Below are 25,635 nucleotides of genomic sequence, written 5' to 3' on the forward strand. Positions count from 1 at the left end.
TGTAATCATATTTTAGTCTACTAATGGCCTGTTTGGTTCACTGGAATTCAAGGGATTTCCTTGGAATTGGAATTTGAATTCCATCTCTTAGTGTGTTTAGTTGGTTAATAAAAGAATTTGGAATTGGAATTCATTCAAATCAAATCACACAAATGAAGGAATTCAGATTACTTCACTACTTGGAAGGATTTCATGGGATTGTGTGTGAATACCATAAATAACCCTCTGCCTCTACCAATAGATCCAAACCGTCGCCGCTAATCAACACTAGCACCCACCGCCAACCAACGCCCAGTAGCCGGGTCACCCGCCACCGCCGTTGTCGCAGCCACTCCCGCCACCGAGCAACACCGGACGCCGATAACAACCGAGCAACACCGCCACCACCGTTGTCGCAGCCACTCCAGCCACTCCTGTCGTTGAAGTGAGAGACGAGTAGGTGTTATGGCTGCCGGCGCCAGTTGTCGCCGGAGATGGTGGTTGGCTGCTTTAGAGATGAAGAAGGAAGGTTACTTGGTTGAGGATATAGCAGACCCATTTGTTTCTTTGACTCATGTTTTGATGTAAGGGCAAATGTGTCTTTTTGAGCTATTTTCCAATTTCAATTCCGTTAACAAAGTTATAACCAAACACATCAAAGGATTTGCAAAAGGGATTTAAATTCCAATTCAAATTCTAATTCCAATTCTAATTCCAATTCCAATTCCAAATCAATCCGTGAACCAAACGCCCCCTAATTATTTATTAAGAATTAAAAAGACTCTGGGCAAAATGTGCTTTGGGTCAATCCAACTTGACATGCATGCATTTGACTTGAGTAAAAAATCACTTGTTTTGACCTGTTACCAAACCGTCGGACCCACTCATTTGCCACCTCTATTTCTTTCTATAGTGTCCAATAAGCGTTGAATATTGACACAAATCAGGTGTTCTACACGCCGTTCCTGAGGCATTTATGCACGTGGATGGGCTTGACAGCAGTAACAAGGGAAAAATTCTCATCTCTCTTAAAAGCTGGGTGTAGCTGCATAGTGATCCCAGGTGGAATACAGGAGGCGTTTTATATGGAGCATGATTCCGAGGCATGTTTTTCACTATTTTCACATAAAAGTACTTAGTTACGCTATTAATTTACTCATGTAACAGATTTTGTATGATTCAAAGTTATATGTTTTGTATAGGTTGCGTTTTTAAAGTCAAGGAAAGGATTCGTACGACTTGCAATGGAAACCAATTCTCCTATAGTTCCTGTTTTCGCGTTTGGTCAGGTATAAATTCTCCTTTTACGTTCTTTATAACAAGCATTCCGTGTATTTTTATAGTTAAATGTTAACTACGTGTTTCAGTCCTATGTCTATAACTGGTGGAAACCACGAGGAAAGTTCTTCCTAAAACTCTCTCGAGCTATCAAGTTCATGCCTACCATCTTTTGGGGTACTTTATGGTATGTTTTAATGCTCGATTTATATGATTTTACAATATTACACACAAATCTCACATTCTCATAGTTACACATTAGTGACTTTTTTTAGTTGAGTTAAACTTTTACAGGTCACCTATACCGTTACAGCGACCACTTCTTGTGGTGGTTGGTAAACCAATACATTTCAAGAAGAATTCTACACCAACCATGGAAGAGGTATTCAAACTTTACCTAGAAGGGTGGTTTTGTATTCAAAGCTGATTTCGTGCATGTTACAGTTGTGTTCATCATGATATCAATGATGTCATAATGATTTGGTTTTACCTGTTTTGGTAGGTTTCAGAAGTGCATGGTCAGTTTGTGGAGGCACTTAAGAGTTTATTTGATAGGCATAAAGCGCGGGCAGGTTATCCTGATCTTGAATTACGGATTATGTGACTTGTTTAATATGTCCAGAAGGCAAGTGAAACAATTTGATGCCTACGAAAGAAATGAATCTGTGGAAAATTAATCAAAAGGCTTAAGAGCAAACCTTACGGTCTAGACCAAAGGAAACTTGGTGTTTTATTATATTTTCAGTTTTTTCACACAACCAACATATATGAAAAGATTAATTACGTAATGTATGCTTTGATAATCTGTTTGTCTGTTTTTTTTATAACAAGTTTGCGTTTAACGTAAACTTTTGTTAAAAAGTAAGTCTAAGTTTGTTTAAATGATTTCCTTTTACTCTATGATAAACTATAGTGCTTATTTATATAAGTTTTTGTAACAAAAACCCGAATTTAAAAAGCTTCATGTTTTAGATTATTTTAATTTTGTAATATGGCATGACCTGAAGAGGCTAGCATCTGAAGAAGAAGTGTAATGATATTCTAATACGATGTTTTATGTTATGTTTAAAGAGAAAGTTTAAATGTTTTGTATTGAATGGTTGACTTTTTATTATTCCGCGAACATTTTAATTCACTCTGATATTTAGAACTGTGTTTATGAGTAAATCCAACGTCCATGCAAGTTGGTATCAAAGAATAAGTTTGAAAGAAATAAGCATCCTACATGCTTAGACTCGAATAGAGAATGAGACTAAAGGAAGAAAAGAAAGAAAGATGCCTGTTGAAGAAAGCCATGTGTCGCTCAAGCAAGCTCGGTAACGATAATGTACATAATTAAGTTCATCTATATTGTAAGAAGGTGCGAGAAAGTTAGCTTAATTGCTAGAGATAAGGGTATGAAAATATATACGATTATGTGAAATTTCTTGTATGATTGTCTAACTATGTTAGACCTAGAACCTCTCATAAGTGAAGTCATAAAGGGAAGTGTATAGGACATGAAGAGTAACGTGATTAGTTAATCACAACTAGCCATTGTTATTAGCTATTTACCTTACAATTCTTGTACTAAATAGTTCCTAAAGAGATGACGTTTGTGTTTCTCATAGAACTAAAATCACATCGTGACTGGAGGAAGCGGAAGCAGAGGTCATATTGAAAGTCATGGTGGACCGTGAGTTAATCAAAAACCTTTCAAAGAAGTGCATGCCAGCTCAGAGAAGGAAAGTAGCCAGATTCCAACAACAGGAAGTAGTAAGGAAGAGTTTTACAAGCTGAAACCAATAGTTGGAAATGCTATTATTAAGGAAGTTGCTCACTTGTCCACACTCTAATGCCAATAATGCTTGTTGAAGCAATTGTGGCTGCTCAAGATGGGAGCCCAAGTGGAGCCCAAGTGGAAGCAACCAGAAAGAAACTAAGACAACTATTCTAAAACGAGTTAAAATCGGTAGCATGCTTGCAACACTTAACACTATAAGAGAAATGCTAGGATCATGGATGATGAAGTAAACGTTGGGGAAGTTGAGATGAAAAGGAAGGAGAGCGAGTGGCTGATGACCAAAAGTGTAGTTGCAGATGAGTTTAAACCTCCTAAGAAAAGGGCAAGAAGAAATGAAGTTCCCTTGTGCAATAAGTGTGGAAAAAGACACTTGGGAGAGTGTAGACTAGGATCAAATGCATGCTACAGATGCGGGAAAATGGGGCATTTCTCTTGGGAATGTGTGAAGGACAACAAGTGCTACAATTATGGAGGAGGCGGACAGCAGATTAAGGAATGTAAGAAACCTCGAGTTGGTGGGAGGGCGGCATGTAAGACATGTGGTAAGATGCATATGAGAGAATGTAAGACCGGTCAAGAAAAATGATGCTGGTGTGGGGAGGCAGGACATTACACCAATGAATGCAAGAACAACCATGAATGTTTCAACTATGGAGGCGATGGTCACAAGGCTTATGAATGCAATAAGCCCAAGGAAGGAGGTGAAGAAGTAGGCAATGAAGCAGGATAGAAGGCATAGACTCAGACATACCCGCTCGGCGAGGAAGGAGCATTCGAGAAGAATAAGTTGTTTTGTTTTGAGTTTTATGTTATGTACGACTGTTTAAAGACCTATTTTGTGTTATTTTATGCTTAACTCTAAGACTTGTGTGCTTATTTATGATGGGTAAGTTATTACATTGTCATGAATGGATTGTGTTATGAATGATGACTTGTTATAATAGTATGAAACAATCTCTCTTAGAAAGACGAGAGCGGACTTGCTAAACCGGGAAAAGAAGCATATCATCGAGGGCTTTATGGACAAGCTACCTTCAACGGCTAAAACTCATGGACACCACTCGGTGATTGCAAGGTCGAAAGTAAGAAAGATAACCTAGGAAGCTAAGATGGTTCAAGAAAGAATGAGATTGTGTGTGCGAAGGTAAATGAATACATGGAATAATCCTTTTACAAGGATTAAGCAGGTTTCGAGGACGAAACCTTTATAAGGTGGATAGACTTGTAACATCCTGAAATTTTAGTGAATAATAATTAAATATAATTATTTTGTGTTGGAGAAATTATTTATTTGAAATTAATAATTTCCTAATAAAAGATGAAATTAGCTAATAAAAAAAAGGACTTAGAAATGAACATGGACTGAGGAGTGGTCATGGGCCTAAGATCCATGGGCTTGAGGTATAAATACCTCTTAAACCTCCCTAAACACTAGATCTCATTTTCCCCACCCTTTCATATTTGCAAAACACACACTTGTCCATAACATCTAATGCAAGATTGTAAAGGAATATCCAATCGTGGAGTAATCGTTCGTGTCGAGTAACGAGAAAAGATCTAGGTTTAATATCGTACAAGATTCAAGTTTGAACCAAGCTCAAAAGGTATGTTTTACGCATAAAAACTTGTTCGTTTATGCTCAGTTCGTTAGGGGTTTTAACATCTAGCTAGAACGGGTTTAGTAAATTAATAAAGTTTCGAACTTTATTGTAAACTAGCCTATGGAAAATTAGATATAATAATAATAATAGTGAGTGATAATAACGATAAAATTAACAATAATAAGAATAATAAAAATAATAATAACGGAAACATGAATGGGGCAAGAACGAGAATAATAAGGAGTAGCAGTGAATTGAGTATAAAACGAAGTTAGATGGAGGATAAAACTTCTGGAAGTTGTAAAAGAGTGGTTAAGACATTGATGTTGTAACTGGAGTACTTGGGTTCGAGACTAGCGAGCAACGAATATATATATATGAATAAGGGAATAGCGAATGGGCATGCTTAGCGAACACCCAAATACCCGAACATGGATCCGAACATCGAACCCCTATCCCGAACCACAAACACCAAACTCGAACATGAGGTCCGATTAGCGAACGAGCTCAGGCACAAGAGCGAACAGCAGGTTTAAGCCCAGTTAGAGAACAAGGTTGAGCCCAATATCCGAACACCCTATAGCCCAAAGCGGTCAGCAATCCGGTAACCTAAACTCTGATCCATGACCGATACACCGTTCTATGACCCGAACAAGGAACCATGTGGGCCTAAATCAAGTTATTTGAGCCTAAACTATAATGCTTGGGCTTGAAGTAACAGTCTTAGTACATGTGGGCCTAATCCTTGTTAGCCATCTTGATCCAAGACAAAATAAACCGAACTAGCCGACCTCGTCAATCCCGTTAAGTCCCGTAAATAATTAATATATAAAAGTAAATATAAGGAAAAGGAATTAGATAATTATTAAAGGTAATTAAATAACAAGGTTTGTTACTTAAGACTAACTTAGCTAACCCCGTTAGCTTGATTAAGTAGGTCTAACAACCTTCGTTAATTAAGGTGACCCCGTTAGATCAGTTAAACATAACAAACGAACCAAGTTTATCAAGCGAGCTTAGTTAACCTCGTGAACTTGGATAACTTAATTTTCTAGCTTAGTTAGTTATGTTAGTCAGTATTATGGTAAATTAACGAATGTATATGTCAAACAGTTAGTCGTGCACAGTTAAAGAAGGGGATTACAATTACTTTAGAACGCTTAAGGATCCAGGTGAGTTTCTAGCCCCATTTATATGTTTATGTCTTCGAGGCTTTGTGCGTACTCCTATGTGATAAGTTAATACACCTATTTTAACTAGTAAGTGTATGGTATGTGAATGTTATATGTATATAGAAAGGTTAAGAATGTATGATTGTATATATATATATATATATAGGGGAGATTTCAAATGAGAACCCCTTTGAGTTTTAAGAACTCGAAAGAATTCAGTGTAACGTTTTTTTTCGAATTGTTTTACACATGCGTAATATATGTAGCTTACATACACGTAAAAAAATTACATAATTTTTTACGCACGGAGTCGACTTTTTACACATGTATAACGGACGTAAAAGTTAGTGTAACCACTTACATCTTTATTCTCTCTCCTATTTTGACTTTTTTGCTTGATTTAATCTCAACCATATATTCCAATCTATTTAATTAAATGTGTGGCATAGAATGGAGTTCTTAAGTTCTTAAAATTCAACATGGTTCTCAAAAAATCCCTCCCCTATATATATATATAGGAATGTATGTATGGTCGTATGGTTAAAGGGTTGCAGACCATAATAATATCTGCGAAGATTAATAGGTTGCAGACCCTAATAATATCTACGAAAGTTAAAGGGTTGCAGACCCTAGTAATATCTGTAAAGGTTAAAGGGTTGCAGACCCTAATAATATCTGCGAAGGTTAGAGGGTTGCATACCTTAATAATATCTGCAAAGGTTATAGGTCGATAGGCTCTTTAAAACATAGAATGATTATGTATGTACTAAATAATGAAAGTAAATTAAGGATATGAAAGTATGAGCGTTTGAAAGAATGAAAGTATAAGGTATGAATGTATGTATATATGAAAGGAATGTAAGAAGGTTAAATATATAATATGTATCTTCGTATACGCATACGTAAGTATACGTATGCAATGTATGCTGCCTGATTAACTAGAACTCACTAAACATAGCTGACTTTTAGTATGCACACTGAAAAATAGGTTAAAGCAACTGGCTTAAAGGGACACATGGCATGATGAAGAAGAAGTGTTATGATGTTCTAATACGATGTTTTATGTTATGTTTAAAGACAAAGTTTGAATGTTTTGTATTAAATGGTTGATTTTTATTTCGCGAAACTTTTAATTCACTCTGATATTTAGAACTGTGTTAATAAGTAAATCCAACGTCCAAGTAGGACACCCGGAGCTCGGGGCCTTACAACATTATTGTCATGTTACCAAAAAGTTATAAAAATAAAATTTACAAAATCAATACAACCTGTTTATATAATTATAGTTACAAAAATGAACTACACTCACAAGGCTAGTTTTCAGCAGTTAGAAGCTTTTTCAAATAAACCACCAGCATCTTCATGAAGAGAAATAACTGAAATAGCCCAAGCGTAATAAAAGTTAAATTCAACAATATGCACACAGAAGATGCAAAATCAGAGAATCATCGTAGAAAACGATGCATTTTTCTTTAATAAGTAATAAGTTGCAGCCATGATTGCATAAATATTCATAAAAGCTATTTTTTAGATGTGTCGCAATCTAGTAATACATTCATGTAATAACATATACATTGTCTATAGTTTAAAATGTAATCCCCATACACCAAATTATCAGCATTACATACAATTTTATGCCATAAAATTTCTCTTCCCACCATTTGTAAAAAGACTCATAACTTGTTTCACCGTGTAGATATTTACAATGTCACCAAACATTTGTGATACTAATCAATAAATTCGAGAAACCCTGTGCAAGTTTTAAACTACATGTATTCACTTTAGTAAAAACCAACAAAAAATAGGAGATATCATAGCATATTCATAAAAATGGTTTGCCATATAAGTACCCTTTTTAGGCTTCTCGGTCGACTTTCCATCGAAATCCAAAGCAACAAGCGAAGTCTCTGACAACCTTCACTTGCGGCGCCACAACCGGCTTAATATGCGAGGGCTGAGAAGCCGCAGTTACTACGTGAACATTCTGTAGAGATGCCCTGTTCTTATATTTGAATGCGTCGTGCTATTTATCAATTCTAAACATATCAATTCTCTTATAGTTCCAAACAAATGATTTTCACCAACATCCCTAAAAAATGAAGTTTCTCATTCAAATAATCAGAAAGATTCAGATTTCAGAACTTGATAAAGTGGCAGTTAATTTGATGAATGATACAAATGGCCAATACATTGTAATGAGCCTAATTTTCGTGGAATGCGTCATATAAACGGTTTTGGTGCAGATGAAGGTATTGAAGCTCACTTAGTATTTTCCCTTTGAAGCCATTAAAACTCAAGTAAGTGTAGCCATATGCCCATATGAATTAAGTAATTTAATTGAATTTTATCTTGAAAAATAGTTTAATTTAATCTAAAAAATACTCACAAGTGTGTGAATTTATTTATTTCGCCAATTTATGGAGGAATGGCATCTTGCAAGTTATTCAATCTTAAATTTCTGGAACAAAACCATTCAACATCTTATATGGATTCATTGAATGTAACGTCACACAAAATTCATATCTCCGTATGAACTAATTTACACTCACACAAAAATCAGATGTCATGTTAATACCGTCTGAAAAAAAAAATTAAGATTGTAAAAAGAGTAGTTGAAAAAATAACATTATAGCATGAGAATGATGAGTTACTGTAGGGGTATGGTACTAAGCCCGGTTTTACGACCCTAAATTTATTATGTTTGGCTTATTTTATTATATGGACTAATACAATGTTATTGGGCTGAGGAGGTTTTGTGGAGGTAACCCTAACTGGGCTAGGCCCATTAGGGTACCATGATGGTGGCCATGAGGCTCTCTATATAAGGAGGTCTCCACCTCCTCGTTAGAGGTCATGCTCAATAAGAGCCACCACCCTATTTTTGTGTCTGTAAAACAAGAGATCCTCAGGATTTCTTAGCAGTCACCTCCACACCCCCGAAAAGCCATTGCAGGTCTTAAGCAATCGAAGAAGAAGATCAAGTCGTGGTTCGTTCATCTCGAAATCCGTGGAAACATCGTCATGGATCAGGTCAGATTCATTTCATGCTTCGACATTTGGCGCCATCCGTGGGACGGCAACGAACTACCATTCGATTTTCGTCTCGGCTGTCAGATCTCTCCCAGGAAAAACCCAGATCTGGAAGTTTACAGAAAAAGGCTTCAAGGCTTGTTCTATTAAAGCTCAAAAAGATCCATAGATCTAAAAGAGGCTTCCAGATCTGTGCAAAAAAGAAACTACCTGATTCGGATGATCAAGCCTCCGGATCTGTGATGGTTTTACAGATCTAGATCTAGATTACAGACCTGATTTACAGATCTAGATCTAGATTACAGACCTGGATTTTAGGTTTAAAATTACAGATCTCTCAAATTGTAGATCCAAAAATTACCAGACTTCCGCCGCCATGCACGCGCGCTCGCGGATTCTCACTCCGCAGCCATGCATGTGCCACCGCGGGAACCACCATGTGGGTTTCGCGCAAAAGACCTCCACCATGTGGGTTTTGCGCAGAAGACTGCCACCACGCATGCTCGCTGGCGGGTCACCATTCCGCCGACATGCGTGAGCGCAACTCTCCGCCATGCACGCGCGCCCGCGAGTCACCACTCCGTCGCCGTACATGCGCACATAAGGCCAAGCGCCAAACTTAAAGGTTGGGAATCCTCATAAACCCATAAGGCCAAGCGCCAAACTTAAAGGTTGGGAATCCTCATAAACCAATAAGGCCACGCGCCAAACTTAAAGGTTGGGAATCCTCATAAACCCATAAGGCCACGCGCCAAAACTTAAAGGTTGGGAATCCTCATAAACCCATAAGGCTAAGCGCCAAACTTAAAGGTTGGGAATCCTCATAAACCCATAAGGCCACGCGCCAAACTTAAAGGTTGGGAATCCTCATAAACCTATAAGGCCACGCGCCAAAATTAAAGGTTGGGAATCCTCATAAACCCATAAGGCCAAGCGCCAAACTTAAAGGTTGGGAATCCTCATAATCCCATAAGGCCAAGCGCCAAACTTAAAGGTTGGGAATCCTCATAAACACATAAGGCCACGCGCCAAAATTAAAGGTTGGGAATCCTCATAAACCCATAAGGCCAAGCGCCAAACTTAAAGGTTGGGAATCCTCATAAACCCATAAGGCCACGCGCCAAACTTAAAGGTTGGGAATCCTCATAAACCCATAAGGCCACGCGCCAAACTTAAAGGTTGGGAATCCTCAAACCCATAAGGCCACGCGCCAAACTTAAAGGTTGAGAATCCTCATAAACCCATACGGCTTCGCGCCGAATACAGGACCGAACGCGGCTCCGCTCCGCTCAACACGCCGTCATAATTAAACCTATTAACACAAGCCACGTCACATGCGCGCCACCGCGGGTCAACTATTCCGCCATTCTACATGCGCACCGCCATGATGCTTGAGCGCAGTCGCATATCACATGCTCATGCACCACTTATGCTCACGCATCACATATGCTCACGCATATTACATATGCTTACGCATCACATGCTCACGCATACCACATCAGCGCACGCAACATCTGCGCATGGCGCATGACACAGTCTACGCGCACGCGCATGCAACATCTGCGCGTGGCGCATGACACAAAGCCAAAGCCTATGCGCAAGCGCATGAAACATCTGCGCATGACACAAAGTCTACGCGCACGCGCATGCAACATCTGCGCGTGGCGCATGACACACAGTCTACGCGCACGAGCATGCAACATCTGCGCGTGGCGCATGACACAAAGCCAAAGCCTATGCGCAAGCGCAACTGCGCATGACACAAAGCCAAAACCTATGCGTAAGCGACACAACAAATGAGAATAGTCTAATCCCAAATCAGGATAAGGACAACTTTATTTAGCAGCAATGAACTAGGAGACTATCGTGGTATACCACCACTACATTATCGCGATGGAAGACATCCGAATCTTAAGGCGGGAGCCTAACAATATCCCAAACGGCCACGCGCTAATTTGATATGTTTTTGCAGGTTCGGCTACGAGTTGCACAAGCACATATGACATCATTATTATCTGGCCGATTGCGCCTCCATTATTATTTTGAAAACAAGCTGGGATAGTCATCCTGCGTAGAAGAGGCCAGTCATTATCGTCATATTATAGCTCATAAGCCGCAACGTGCGCAAGCTTCATTATTTTTATAGCTCGTAAGTCACCCCGCGCGCAGGCTTCATTATTCTTATAACTCATAAGCTACCCCGCGCGCAAACTATTGAGCATCATTATCGAGATCCGCGCTCTATCTTTTATCAGGCCTCGCGCCACTATCGTAAGTCGACATTGCGCGCAAGCTTCATTATTTTATAGCTCGTAAGTCGCCTCGCGCGCAAGCTTCATTATTTTTATAGCTCGTAAGTCGCCTCGCGCGCAAGCTTCATTATTCTTATAGCTCGTAAGCTACCTCGCGCGCAAACTATTAAGCATCATTATCGAGTGCACCATCATTATCATAAAGATCACAACATGTCACCATCATGAAGAAAACCTCCCGAAACTCAAAGACAATAAAGACAAGGCCGAAGAAAAGGAAAAAAAAAAACCCGCCTCATGTCCTAACACACCTTATAAAGTCCAGCGCTCCACCTAAACGCTTGCACGCCTAGGAGCAACACTGGACTTGGGGGGCTTGTAGGGGTATGGTACTAAACCCGGTTTTACGACCCTAAATTTATTATGTTTGGCTTATTTTATTATATGGACTAATACAATGTTATTGGGCTGAGGAGGTTTTGTGGAGGTAACCCTAACTGGGCTAGGCCCATTAGGGTACCATGATGGTGGCCATGAGGCTCTCTATATAAGGAGGTCTCCACCTCCTCGTTAGAGGTCATGCTCAATAAGAGCCACCACCCTATTTTTGTGTCTGTAAAACAAGAGATCCTCAGGATTTCTTAGCAGTCACCTCCACACCCCCGAAAAGCCATTGCAGGTCTTAAGCAATCGAAGAAGAAGATCAAGTCGTGGTTCGTTCATCTCGAAATCCGTGGAAACATCGTCATGGATCAGGTCAGATTCATTTCATGTTAATACCGTGGAAAAATCAGATGTCATGTTAATACCGTCTGAAAAAAAAAAATTAAGATTGTAAAAAGAGTAGTTGAAAAAATAACATTATAGCATGAGAATGATGAGTTACAATTCCTTCAATTTAATCTTCATCACTAACCAATTCAGCTCCTGCACCTCTAACCAAGTTAACAGCTGCTCCTTCAGCAAATATAGTAATCCGAAGAGCCTGCAAAATACAAACCTTAATAATTTGCTCCACTTACTATCTTCAAAATTTAAATCATAATCAAGTAATTACTAATTGTTCATAATCATAAACTCAATGAACCATCAAAATACCATCTACAACTAACATGTGCTATATAAGATCAATGTAACCTAAAACGTCATACTCATCATTGGTGCCCAAACTTTACAGAAAGATCTCTGATCAATAGCTTAAAGTCGGAAACTCTAAACCTATAATCAACCCAATAATCATAAGATTATATATTAAATCGCAAAATTACACACCTGGGTTAATGTGAATGCCGAATTCGAATGTGGTTCCTTGTTTGAATGAAAGTAGTGTGATTAGGGTTTGAGAAACGTTGATGATGATAAAGCGGTAACTGGTGAAGTCCTTGTGTCAGCATGATTCATCGAGTATTCAATTCTCATTAAACAAGGGTTGCAACGGAAAATTAGCAATGAATGGAGCGATGAAGTAGCCGGAGTGAAATGGAGGATCGCCTGAAACGTAGTATTGGACCGGCTGCCGGCAAGAGTCATAAATATAGATATAGATTAGATATCATGCATTATATTAATGCTTAAAAATGAAATTTATGAAATTATAGGTTTGCTATAAGATGATTACGAATAGTTTTAGTCTTATATATGACTATAAAATTTTGTTTCAAAGTTGATCTCATACATGTCGAGTACCTAATATGTGTACTGATCGGGTGTAAAGACAGTTTTCGGTGCTGGTTATGCAGTTACAGAAGCGACCCCATAGGCTTTTGCTTTCTCGTTTCTTTGAAATTGTAGTCAATGTAAAATCTTGGTACATCTATCATTGCATTCAAAAAAGCATATGCTTCGGACAATTTGGCAAAGAAAAGACTTTACACACGTATCATGTACACCCTACCTATGGTCTTAGGTTGCTAAAAATTACCACATATTACCTAAATCCAACAAACAAAAACATAAAATAATATACCACACATATGTTAATACTATAATATTTGAGTATTCTCAGCCCACCCTTCATCCTTATCCTTTCTTTTACCCACAACCAATTTTAACAAATATTAAAAAATAAATTGAAGCAAACAAACTTTTTCAAAATTTACAATAAATCACTAACATTTTTTTATCATCCACTTACAAACACTCATAATTTTATCCTATAATTTTTCAAGTACTCTCATAAAAATTTAGAATATGAGTTGAGAATGCTCTTATTAACTTCATAGTCTTACCAAATTCAACTAACTACGGATTTATTCATCCATATGCCATCTCTCTCACACGCACACCCACACACATATAAAAAAGGAGTAATAAAACAACCAAAAAATAGAAAAAAATAATCATAAAAAGGATCTAAAGCTAGATAGGTATGGCGAATGAGATGTGAGGGCTATTTTTTAAATGTGAAATAAATTTTGAAGAATACGAGTGTTATTTAAATTATAAGATTAAGACGGTAAGGAATGGTGGGAGGGATGTCTAAAAGGTGTCTACACAATTTCAACGAAACCTTTAATGTTGAACTTACCTAATGCCTAGAATTTTGGACTTGATGATACGGCGATAGTCCAAACTAAGGATTTAGGGTGTAGAGATATACATTTTTCTCCAAAATTTATTATCTTTGTAAAACATCAGTCACATATACAATTTCTGGTTAGTTTTTCTCTTTAATGAACTATGTTGTGTTGACGTGTGATGGGAAAAATAGAGCACTTGCGTTTCATATCTTCTTGTTTACAACACTCTGCTTAGTAAGATATCAATAGTTGTTTTACAATATTGGGATAATTTTATATTACGAAAACATGCATTGTGTGAATCATGCATAAAGTCTTACTAAGTATGTTTGTTTGTTAGGCGTCAAGTCTCTTGAGTCAAAATCTTTAGGAGTGGACGGAGCAAGTGAAGCGAGTAGACGAATGGGCTATGTAGGTCCCGAAACCGGATCCGACAATGAACGGCTTTGTTCTTGATAAGTGCTCGAGACGGGTGCAGTAAATCAAACGACCGAACATAAATAATATAAAGATAAAATAAATGAACGATCTCGTTGTCGGTTAAAGATTTGATATATTAAGAAACGAACCGACCCACCCAAGGTGAGCTCCCCTTGGGTGGATGATTTACATCATACAAATACGCACACAAAAAGAAATACATGATTCCTATTTATAGCCAAACAAGAAAAAAAACATTCTAAAAGCTTTCCCGTTGAAGTTAAACGCGTGTCCCGAAGCTCTCGTTTCATGTCCGGTTTTGCTCACCGACTTTAATTATTAACTTGACCATCAATATATAACGGGTTTCGTACTTTGATATCGCAAGTCACCAATATTGACCTTACAGGCTAACACACCGGCCCAGTTGGTCGATATTTGTGCATCATATCAAACTGATCAATCCCAATTGACTTCATTTGAAGTTTTTTTAGAGAGACCATAATAATCAATTAGAAACACTAGCCGGCGACCAGCAGAAACCACATACAACCACCAAAATAACCATGAAACAGCGAAAAAAAGAAAAACAAAGCCCAATCCCAATACAAATAACACCTTAAAAAAATTCTTCCTATCATCCCATGTCACACACTGTCTAAGTTTTGACTTATTTCGGACCCATAAGAAACTAATGACCTTGACCCCCTCTACCAAGTCTACTAACCGATTCGGCGAACCACCATGAACCACTGTGTTTTAAGCTTTCAACAAACTCCACACCAACTCACCAAGATCAAAGAATTGCATGGAACACCTTTACTTAAAGCTACAAATTAAATAGCTAACTTGTTTAAGATAACAAAAAAATTAGACTGTTCTAACCAGCTAAAAGCTAAAAGTGACCCCAAGTTTTGGTAGATATTTAGCTTCAAATTAATTCCCATTCTAGAATAGTAATAATCTTAAATTCCATTGGACATGTTTTAAATATTATTTTTGTGTAAGAACTTGGCGAAATCAAAGTTTTAACTATTTCTAGAAAAAAATAATCAAAAAAATATTTCTTATCATAAGCACTCCAAAGTTAATCCCAAGATTAATCTTAAAGGCGTGTTCGTTTTACGAACTTTTTTTTAAAGAATTTGGAATTAGAATGGAATGTTTGAGAATTCATATCATGTGTTTGGTTGGTTAATATGTGTTGGAATTGGAATCTTCTTCATTCTCGGGTGTTTTTTTTTGATGAACTAGGACAACGAAGGAAACGTTTTAGTTTTTTTACATTTTTCGTTTTTGATTTATATTTTAAGTTATGATTTTTTTATTATTATTTTTTGAATTTTATTTTGAGAGGTTTTTATTGTTAATAAAAACCCCTCCAAAAAAATTTCAAATAAATTAATAAAAAAATCAGAACTCAAAATATACATCAAAAACAAAAAATGTAAAAAACTAAAACGTTTCAGTCTTTGCCCTCGTTCTGCAAAAAAAAAAAAAAAAACATGTTTTGACCCGTTCCGACCCGGACCCGTTCTGACCCAAACCAAAACAACCCTTTTTTTGGTTGACCCATTCCGACCCTAACCCTTTCTGACCCAACCCAACCCATTTGCCACCTCTAGTGATTAGGGTTAATAAAACAGTCCTTTATTTCCCATAACAATCCTTATCAAATAGGTGAAAATATGGGATTTGATGAGATTTAGTTTCCATTCTCATTCTTTCATTTAATGAAACGAACATATCAATTCATGGGATTTAAAATCTCATTCTTTAGAATTCATTTCAAATCCTTGAAACGAACATGACGTAAGTACTTTTTTTTCTTTTAACTTTATCCATATAGGTAGCTTCACATAAATCATATATTTATTTATTCGTTTTTTTTAACGGGTAACACACACTCTAGTCATATTTCTAAATATACGAACAACATTATCCATCATAAGATTCAAACCCTCTAAAAACAGAGAGATCATTTTAGACACCTTCATACCACTCCTAACGCCCGTTAACTATTCATTTACTTCTGCCATCAAATCTTGACTAGGAGAAAATTAAATGTGTTTCCTAAGTCAAAATACCTGCCAAATTTTCAAATTTCCTCTTTGCTTAAGTTTCACAGCCCCAAAGCTTTTTGCTGGCTGTTCACCCGCCAATTTACTTTTCATAATGTCTAAGACGGAGGAAACGTGTGGAATCCTTCCACCACCACCGGAACCAACGCCCGCAGTGTTTACAGAAAAACTTGTTTCAGCAGTTCATACATTCATTGCATTGATATCATTGCTGAGTTGTGTTTATCTTATAGCTATTTTCATTGTGGCTTCCTTCTTATTTCTCCCTCTTCACAAACACTTACTGTAAGTAATTGCTTACTTACTTCTAGTTTTGTCTTCTAAGTTCTAACTATATATCACATAATTTCTTCAGGGTATTGGGAATGCTTGTGGTGCTTATGTTCATCCCAATTGATGAGAACAGTAAATGGGGCCTCGCTTTAGTCAGGTTCATAGTTCATTCCTTTTGTGCTACTAAACTTAAATAGTGTGAAAGGTGTGATCGACGACAATAATTTTTTGAGGTGGGAGTATAATTATCAACCAATATCAAAAGAGGTGGGATTAATAAAATCCAATTTTCTTAGTTATTTTAACATAATGGTAGGATCCGATGATCAAGAAACACAAGAATAATAATAATAAAGAAACACAAATTGAAATGCATGTAAATCTGATTCATTAAATTATTGATCTGTCAACCACAAATTTGTTTATTTGCTAGATATACTAGCCTGAATTGTCTTGGAAACAATGTGACGCACCGTTTAGATTTAAACTAATTACATACTATGTACGGGTAACACCCCGATCAACACCAACAAATAAAAGAGGCGCATCTATGTAGATAAAGAAAAGACGGGACCCGTACATAACGACCGCAATGGGAAGAGACCCACAATATCACACATGAATATTCCAAGATAGTAATAAATAGAGGTCCCCCTAGGTGTTGGGGTATTTTTTGCTCATAAGAAAAACCCAACATAAACCTTCATGGGTTTTTATTACTATTGATATTATTTAGTAATAAATGAAAAGAAAAAAAAATGTTTTACGTTACCTGCATACACCAAATTGGTGTTTTTTGGTTTTTTTGTTCTTGATGGGCTTTGGGCCCATGTCCATATTCTTTTGTGTGGACGACAAGCAAACAACAACATATTTATATGATTGCTATTCCCTGGTTAATAGTATTCAGCCAACAACAAAAACCATACGAAAAGAGTTGAGGTTTATTTTCTTGAGTTCCTCTTCTGTCGACACAGCAAGTGAAGAGAAGGGTTTGGTGCTCCATTTTTCTTTTGGTGTTTTGTGAATATAAGAGACGTGTCAGAGATCGATTCATTCTCTCGTTGGTGATACCTCTTATTCATTTACTCTTTTGTATTTGGTTCCATATACTTGAAGATTGGTTTGTACAAAGTATATGATGATTTGTGTATGCCTCTAGTTTTACCTAGAGAATACTTTTGTATTGCTCATTATTGGTGATAATGGATTTGAAGCGGCTCTAGTAGTCCCGTTGTTTTTACTCTCGCCTTGAGAGGTTTTTCACGCTAAAATTTTGTGTCACTTTTACTTTTAGATTACCTTATTTGTTTGCATCCTCATTGGTTCATTCGGGTCGGGAAAAAGTTTAGCCAAACGAAGATTAATTCCGCACTTTTTATTTACCATTCGTGGCTAGGTGTCGTTTTTCCCAACAGAGTGGTATCAGAGCTTCGTCTCTTGTTCTTGGGTTAAGACTTGTTTGAATGATGGAAGTTAACACAAGTAGGATGGTGAATTTGAATGGTTCTAATTATCATGTTTGGAAAGGTAAGATGGAAGACCTTCTTTATGTGAAGGATTATTATTTGCCTGTGTTCACTACCGATAAACCTGAAGATAAAACTGATGAAGAGTGGAATATTTTGCATATAAAGGTTTGTGGGTATATTCGGCAGTGGGTTGATGACAATGTTTTGAACCATATTAGCGGGAAGATTCATGCTCGTACTCTATGGACCAAGCTTGAAGAGTTGTATGCTCGGAAAACCGGAACAACAAGTTGTTCTTGATAAAATAGTTGATAAACTTGAAATACAGTGATGGAACTCCTATTACTGATCATTTGAATGTTTTTCAGGGTTTTATTAATCAGCTTGCTGGTATGGGTATTAAGTTTGAAGACGAGATACAAGGTTTATGGCTTCTTGGTACGCTACCAGATTCTTGGGAGACTTTTAGGACATCGTGTCCAACTCCGCAGCAAACGGTATTATTACTATGGAATTGGCTAAAGGCAATATTATAAATGAAGAGATGAGAAGAAAGTCACAAGATTCCTCTTCACATTCAGATGCCTTAGTTACCAAAAGTTGGGGAGAAGCCAAAGTAGAGGTCCGAGTAATAGAGCAAAGAACCGCAGTAAGTCCAAAGGGAAGTTTGAAGAATTTGAGTGCTATCATTGTGGTAGAAAAGGGCACAAGATAAAATATTGCAGACAATTGAAAAAGGAGAACAAGAAGGCTAATTAAAACAATAAAAAGAACAACCACAAGAAAGACGACGGTGATGAAGGTACTTCTGAAACTAACACTGCCACCGAAGAGTTTCATATTTGTTGTGATTATGATAGGGTGAACATTGCACGTGATGATTCGAGTTGGGTTGTTGACAGTGGTGCTACTTGTCATGTGACATCACAAACGGATTTTTATTCGTCTTATACTCCTGGTGATTTTGGGAATGTCAAGATGAGTAATAATGGGCTATCAAAGATCATTGGTGTTGGGGATGTTTGCTTGAAGTTTGATACTGTGATGGAGTTGGTTTTACACACTGTAAAACATGTTCCGGATATTAGATTAATTTGATCTCCGCAGGCACATTAGATGATGATGGTTTCCACAGTACCTTTGGTGGTGGAATTTGGAAACTCACTCGTGGTTCGTTGATCGTGGCAAGAGGTGAAAGAACTTCAAAGTTATACATGGCACATCCAAAAATTTCCAGGGACTCGATTCATTCGTTGACGAGTTCTGATGTAACCGATATGTGCCATAAGAGACTTGCTCATATGAGTGAAAAAGGGATGTCTAATTTATTGAAGAAAGATGCCTTGTCCGGTGTGAAAGATGTTCATTTGAAGAAGTGTTCTCATTGTATGAAGGGTAAGCAAAAGAGAGTTTCTTTTCATAGTCATCCGCCTCATAGAAAAGAAAGTATACTTGACTTGGTGCATTCAGATGTATGTGGTCCTATGAAGACTAGAACACTTGGGGGCTGCTTATATTTTGTCACATTTATTGATGATCATTCGAGGAAGGTATGGGTTTATACTTTGAAGTCTAAAGATCAAGTGTTTGATGTGTTTAAGCATTTTCATGCCTTAGTTGAAAGACAAACTGGAAAGAAGCACAAGTGTATTCGAACAAATAATGGAGGTGAATATATTGGTCCTTTCAGTGCTTATTGTAGGGAGAAGGGTATTCGACACCAAAGGCCACCTCTAAAGACACCACAGTTGAATGGTTTAGTAGAACGGATGAACAGAACGTTGGTTGAAAGGTTTAAGTGTGTGCTCTCACATGCAGGGTTGCCTAATTCCTTTTGGGGAGAAGCTTTAAATACAACGTTACATGTTATTAATCTTACTCATTGTATTCATTTGCATAATGATGTTCCAGACAGGGTTTGGAGTGGCAAAGATGTTTCATATCGTCATTTGCGGGTTTTTGAATGCAAAGCATTTGTGCATATTCCCAAAGATGAAAGAACAAAGCTTGATGTGAAGTCTAGACAGTGTATATTCCTTGGTTATGGGCAAGATGAGTTTGGATACAGGCTATATGATCCAGTTTCAAAGAAGCTTGTAACAAGTCGTGATGTTGTATTTGTGGAAGATGAGAGTTTGAAAGATATTGAGAAGACACAGGTGGTTCCTCAGTACACTAATGATCTCATTGATTTGGATCCTATTCCTACTCAGTAATCCGAGCCACATCACGAAGATGATATTCAAAATGACGAACAACATGGTACCGATAATGTTGATAATCAAGAGCAGGCAGAGTTGGATGAGGATATTCATCCCGAGTTACTAGTAGATATGCCTGCATTTGTCCCACTCAAGCGGTCTTTGAGAGACCGTCAACCTTCTACTCGTTATTCTACCGGTGAGTACGTCTTACTCACTGACGGGGGAGAGCCCGAGTATTACAAAGAGGCCATGGAAGATAAGCATAAAAGAGAGTGGGTTGAAGCCATGCAAGATGAGATGGATTCCTTGTATGAGAACAATACTTTTGAGTTGGTGAAGTTGCCTAAGGGCAAAAGAGCTTTGAAAAACAAGTGGGTCTACAAAGTGAAGACTGAAGAACATACCTCACGCCCCAGGTACAAGACAAGGTTGGTGGTTAAAGGGTTCAGTCAAAGAAAGGGTATTGATTTTGATGAGATTTTTTCACCAGTTGTGAAGATGAGTTCTATCAGGGTGATTCTTGGTTTAGCTGCAGTCTTGATCTTGAGGTTGAACAAATGGATGTCAAGACAGCATTCCTTCAGGGTGACTTGGATAAAGAAATCTATATGGAGCAACCTGAAGGTTTCCAGGTTAAGGGTAAAGAAGATTATGTTTGTAAACTTCAGAAAAGTCTTTATGGGTTAAAGCAAGCGCCGAGACAGTGGTACAAGAAGTTTGAATCAGTTATGGAGAAGCAAGGCTACCGAAAGACTGCGTCTGATCAATGTGTTTTCTTCAAGAGGTTTGGTGATGATGTCATCATTTTATTGCTTTAAGTTGATGATACGTTGATTGTTGGCAAGAATGTAGAAAGAATTGTTCGGCTGAAGAAAGAGTTAAGCAAGTCGTTTTCTATGAAAGACTTAGGGCCAGCTAAAAATATTCTTGGCATTCGGATTACTAGAGATAGAGCTTCAAAGAAGTTACACATGTCACAAGAGCGATACATTGAAAAGGTGCTTAGCAGATTCAAGATGTCTAAAGTTAATGTGGTTAGTACACCTCTTACTCCCAATTTTAAGTTAACTGAAAAAGATTGCCCTACTTCTGAGAAAGAGATTGAAGAGATGGACGGTGTTCCATATACATCAGCAGTTGGAAGCTTGATTTATGCAATGGATGTACACGGCCTGATATTGCCCATGCAGTTGGTGTTGTTAGTCGGTTCTTGTCAAATTCGGGTAAGAAGCATTGGGAAGAGGTTAAGTGGATTCTTAGATATCTACGTGGTACTTCCAAATTGGGTATAACATTTGGAAATGGGGAGCCGATGCTTGTTGGTTACACGGATTCTTATATGGCAGGAAATAAGGACAATATGAAATCCACTTCTGGATATTTGATGTTATTTGCAGGGGGAGCCGTGTCATGGCAGTCAAGACTGCAAAAGTGTGTTGCTTTGTCTACTACCGATGCAAAGTATATGGCAGCAACAGAAGCATGCAAAGAATTATTGTGGTTGAAAAGATTTATGCAAGAGCTTAGCTTTATGCAACAGCACTACGTGGTTCTTTGTGATAATCAAAGTGTTATTCTCCTTACTAAGAATTCTATGTATCATAGAAGAACAAAACATATTGATGTGAGGTATCATTGGATTAGAGATGGTATTGAAGACAAGTTATTTGAACTTGATAAAGTTCACACCGATGATAATTGTTCCGATATGTTAACCAAAGCTTTGGCAAGGGAGAAACTAAAGATATGTTGCTCGCTCGCCGGGGTGGTGAGTTCTTTCTCATAGACAAAAAGGAGGAGATTTGTTGGGGTATTTTTTGCCCATGAGAAAAACCCAACATAAACCTTCATGGGGTTTTTATTACTATTGATATTATTTAGTAATAAATGAAAAGAAAAAAAAACGAAAAAAAATGTTTTACGTTACCTGCATACACCAAATTGGTGTTTTTTGGTTTTTTTGTTCTTGATGGGCTTTGGGCCCATGCCCATATTCTTTTGTGTGGACGACAAGCAAACAACAACATATTTATACGATTTGCTATTCCCTGGTGAATAGTATTCAGCCGACAACAAAAACCATACAAAAAGAGTTGAGGTTTATTTTCTTGAGTTCTTCTTCTGTCGACACAGCAAGCGAAGAGAAGGGTTTGGTGCTCCATTTTTCTTTTGGTGTTTTGTGAAGATAAGAGACGTGCCAGAGATCGATTCATTCTCTCGTTGGTGATACCTCTTATTCATTTACTCTTTTGTATTTGGTTCCATATACTTGAAGATTAGTTTGTACAAAGTATATGATGATTTGTGTATGCCTCTAGTTTTACCTAGAGAAGACTTTTGTATTGCTCATTATTGGTGATAGTGGATTTGAAGCGGCTCTAGTAGTCCCGTGGTTTTTACTCTCGCATTGAGAGGTTTTCCACGCTAAAATTTTTGTGTGACTTTTACTTTTAGATTACCTTGTTTGTTTGCATCCTCATTGGTTCATTCGGGTAGGGAAAAAGTTTAGCCAAACGAAGATTAATTTCGTACTTTTTGTTTACCGTTTGTGGCTAGGTGTTGTTTTTCCCAACACTAGGGACCACGATTAGAAGAGTACGGGTGTAGATGTGATAGGGCAATTATAAATATACACAATGTGCATGCAATATCTTAGTACATTCCACCTTTACACTTTTTACTGTGTGTTCTTTATCTCACAAATAACTCTTGTTTATCAAATATTTATATGTTCGTTCCTGAACTTATATAATATATGATCAAGACGATATTCCATGTTTAACACTTGGGTCAATACTTATTCCACACTTTGAGCTAGTGTTTGTTTTTAACTTAATTCTGTTATAGCAATATTCATGAACAAAGTAGCACGTAATGAAATATATTTCATTAACTTCAGGTACATATTCAAGCATGTGACCAGTTATTTTCCTGCTACTCTGTATGTTGAGGATATTAAAGATTTCTGTCCTGATCAAGCTTATGGTAACTTTTGCATTATATTGTTGATCTGGCACTATCCCAGATGAAATCAAATTACAAAATGAAATGACAATACATAAAGTTAGCATAAATCTAGCGACCCTCGTATTTTGTTTATGATATACCTACAATCTTGTCACTAGACAATATTCTTTGTTGGTGCAGTCTTCGGATACGAGCCCCATTCAGTTTGGCCAATTGGAGCTACAACACTTTTACCTCTTGCAGGTTTTATGCCTACACGCAAAGTCAAGGTGCTTGTTGGTACAGTTGTAAGCCTTCTATCTCTAAAAGTTCTAAATTGGTCGGTTTAGGTTATAAATGTTTAAAAATAGCTTAAAAGGAAACAGGTCAAAGTTCCCCAAAATGGCCGTTTAATGCATAAAACCTCATAAGTCGCTTCATCCAAACATGTCACGTACGCTATATTGAGATAGCACATATAACTTATGCATGAATATTTGTCATATTAATTAGTTTTATTTAAAAATAGAAGATCTTCGGAAAAAAAATGATTTGCAAACCCGATTCGAGATGTATTGACTGATGCCAAATAATTACTAGTTTTGATATGTTACCAAATGATCCAACCTTCTCATTTGCCACCTCTATTTGTTTATATAGTTTCCAGTAAATTTTGAATATTGACATTACTCAGCTGTTACACACACCGTTTGTGAGGCATTTATGCACATGGATGGGTTTGGCAGCAGTAACAAGGGAAAAATTCTCATCTCTCTTAAAAGCCGGGTGCAGCTGCGTAGTGATCCCAGGTGGAGTACAGGAAGCGTTCTATATGGAGCATAATTCTGAGGTTTTTTTTCTTTACTTTCACATGCAAGTACTTATTAACAACACATTATCTTATTGTATTTTGTATATATTTAGATTAGCTTTATACCAAATTCATAGTTAGACCCATCTTATCCTAATCCCTATTTAAAGGTTCTATGTTTGTATTATGCAATTAAACATTCTAAAGCATAAACACTTTTAGTACTCAATTATGTTATTAATTTGGTCAAATAGCGGATATTATATGATTTAAAGTTATATATATTGTACAGGTTGCCTTTTTAAAGGCAAGGAAAGGATTTATACAACTTGCAATGGAGAGCAATGCTCCTTTAGTTCCTGTTTTTGGGTTTGGCCAGGCATATATAATTTCTCTTTATTACGTTCTTTACGATTATTCTCATTATTACAGTAATATGTTAAAAAACATGTTTGAATGTTGCAGTCCTATATTTATAACTGGTGGAAACCAAGGGGAAATTTCTTCCTAAAACTCGCTCGAGCTATCAAGTTCATGCCTATTGTTTTCTGGGGTGTTTTATGGTATCTTCAATGTTTAATTTATATGATTCTACATTTCATTCAGTCACATTATCTTTACGTATTACGCATTGTTGACTGTTTTTGTGCTTGTTAAACTTTTGCAGGTCACTTATACCTTTACAACGACCAATTCTTGTGGTGGTTGGTAAACCAATACATTTCAAGAAGTATAATTCATCACCCACCATGGAAGAGGTATTCAAGTTATCAACTTTTCTTTTGAAATTGTGCATGTTATAATGGATTTTTCATGGTATCAAAGATCTAATGATTTATCTTACATTTTTTTTTTTGGTAGGTTTCAGAAGTGCATTGCCAGTTTGTGGAGGCACTTCAAAGTCTATTCGATAGGCATAAAGCTCGAGCAGGTTATCCTGATCTTGAATTACGAATTATGTGACAAGATTGTACAAGTCTACAAATTTAAGTATTTGTCTAGAATACTAAATAATAGCAGGGTGAAGATATTAGATGTATGCGAAGGAACTAAGTTTGTGGAAATGGTTTTTTGGACCATCTCATTCAGCAAAAGGCCCAAACCCAATTTAATCCATTATGTGACCCGATTTGACTTGTCCAATTTGCAAAGCTTAATGAAATGCAATAATCATAATACTACATATTTCAAAGACCAGTCGCTAACACCATCTTAGTCAAATGCAATAAAGTCAACTAACAAGCCACATGAAGAATGCCAACCCTAAGCTAAGCGATATTGATGCGAGACCAAATAACTGCATTACGTACCTGCATATTACCAAGTTTCATAAATCGATATGTATTTCATTTAAAATAAAATACCAATATCACCGTCGAAAGCTTATTACCAGTGTTCATGGCTGGTGGAACCGCAAACTGTAGCATAAGAACAAAAACATAGAGAGAATCCACATCTACAAACCCAAGATAAATTGCTCCTTTGACCATTAAAATGCCACAAAGTGGCAAGAAAACGTACCGAACAGATATGGTTCCAAGCATAATTGGTATTGAGATACCAGACCGTTTGAGACCTTCATGTATATAATAAGTTAATAACTAGTAATTAGTAGCATAACAAAATAAAGTATGGATGTGAATTTATTGTCAAGGCTACCTCTTAAAAGGTTTCCTCCAATGATTAATAGGTTTATTGATTCCTGTTACATGAACAGATAATACAGATAAAGATACAAAAAGATTGTACCCTATTAAAGATGCGGAATCTGTAAGTCCTCTAGATGGATCTCAAGACTTGACTCGGATCAATCC

At 37.1% G+C, this 25,635-nt stretch overlaps 2 protein-coding genes across 2 annotated transcripts; both read left to right on the forward strand.

Annotated features, from left to right (window-relative positions):
- Positions 1-444: 444 nt before the first annotated feature.
- LOC143600949 (diacylglycerol O-acyltransferase 2-like) lies at positions 445-1,889 on the forward strand. The gene is made up of 6 exons (XM_077078482.1): positions 445-508; positions 904-1,082; positions 1,182-1,268; positions 1,347-1,444; positions 1,552-1,639; positions 1,760-1,889. The coding sequence occupies exons 1-6, from the start codon at positions 445-447 to the stop codon at positions 1,859-1,861; spliced, it is 618 nt and encodes a 205-aa protein (XP_076934597.1). The 3' UTR covers positions 1,862-1,889.
- A 14,320-nt stretch (positions 1,890-16,209) lies between these two features.
- Positions 16,210-24,784, forward strand: LOC143600950 (diacylglycerol O-acyltransferase 2-like). The gene is made up of 9 exons (XM_077078483.1): positions 16,210-16,400; positions 16,471-16,545; positions 22,964-23,049; positions 23,212-23,318; positions 23,705-23,860; positions 24,114-24,200; positions 24,287-24,384; positions 24,489-24,579; positions 24,683-24,784. The coding sequence occupies exons 1-9, from the start codon at positions 16,210-16,212 to the stop codon at positions 24,782-24,784; spliced, it is 993 nt and encodes a 330-aa protein (XP_076934598.1).
- The last annotated feature ends 851 nt before the right edge of the window (positions 24,785-25,635 follow it).

The sequence above is a fragment of the Bidens hawaiensis genome, unplaced genomic scaffold (genome assembly GCF_021521415.1).
Source record: "Bidens hawaiensis isolate Kalapana, Puna unplaced genomic scaffold, B.hawaiensis_p1.1 tig00055108_1, whole genome shotgun sequence".
NCBI classification, from domain to species: domain Eukaryota; kingdom Viridiplantae; phylum Streptophyta; class Magnoliopsida; order Asterales; family Asteraceae; genus Bidens; species Bidens hawaiensis.

Bases quoted from the DNA above. Each gene is read 5' to 3' on its own strand.
- LOC143600949 (XM_077078482.1), top strand. From the start codon at position 445: ATGGCTGCCGGCGCCAGTTGTCGCCGGAGATGGTGGTTGGCTGCTTTA. The intron at 1,269-1,346 runs GTATAAATTCTC...TACGTGTTTCAG, and splicing joins CTGTTTTCGCGTTTGGTCAG to TCCTATGTCTATAACTGGTG. The intron at 1,445-1,551 runs GTATGTTTTAAT...AAACTTTTACAG, and splicing joins ATCTTTTGGGGTACTTTATG to GTCACCTATACCGTTACAGC.
- LOC143600950 (XM_077078483.1), top strand. From the start codon at position 16,210: ATGTCTAAGACGGAGGAAACGTGTGGAATCCTTCCACCACCACCGGAA. The intron at 23,050-23,211 runs GTAACTTTTGCA...TTGTTGGTGCAG, and splicing joins CTGTCCTGATCAAGCTTATG to TCTTCGGATACGAGCCCCAT. The intron at 23,861-24,113 runs GTTTTTTTTCTT...TATATTGTACAG, and splicing joins ATATGGAGCATAATTCTGAG to GTTGCCTTTTTAAAGGCAAG.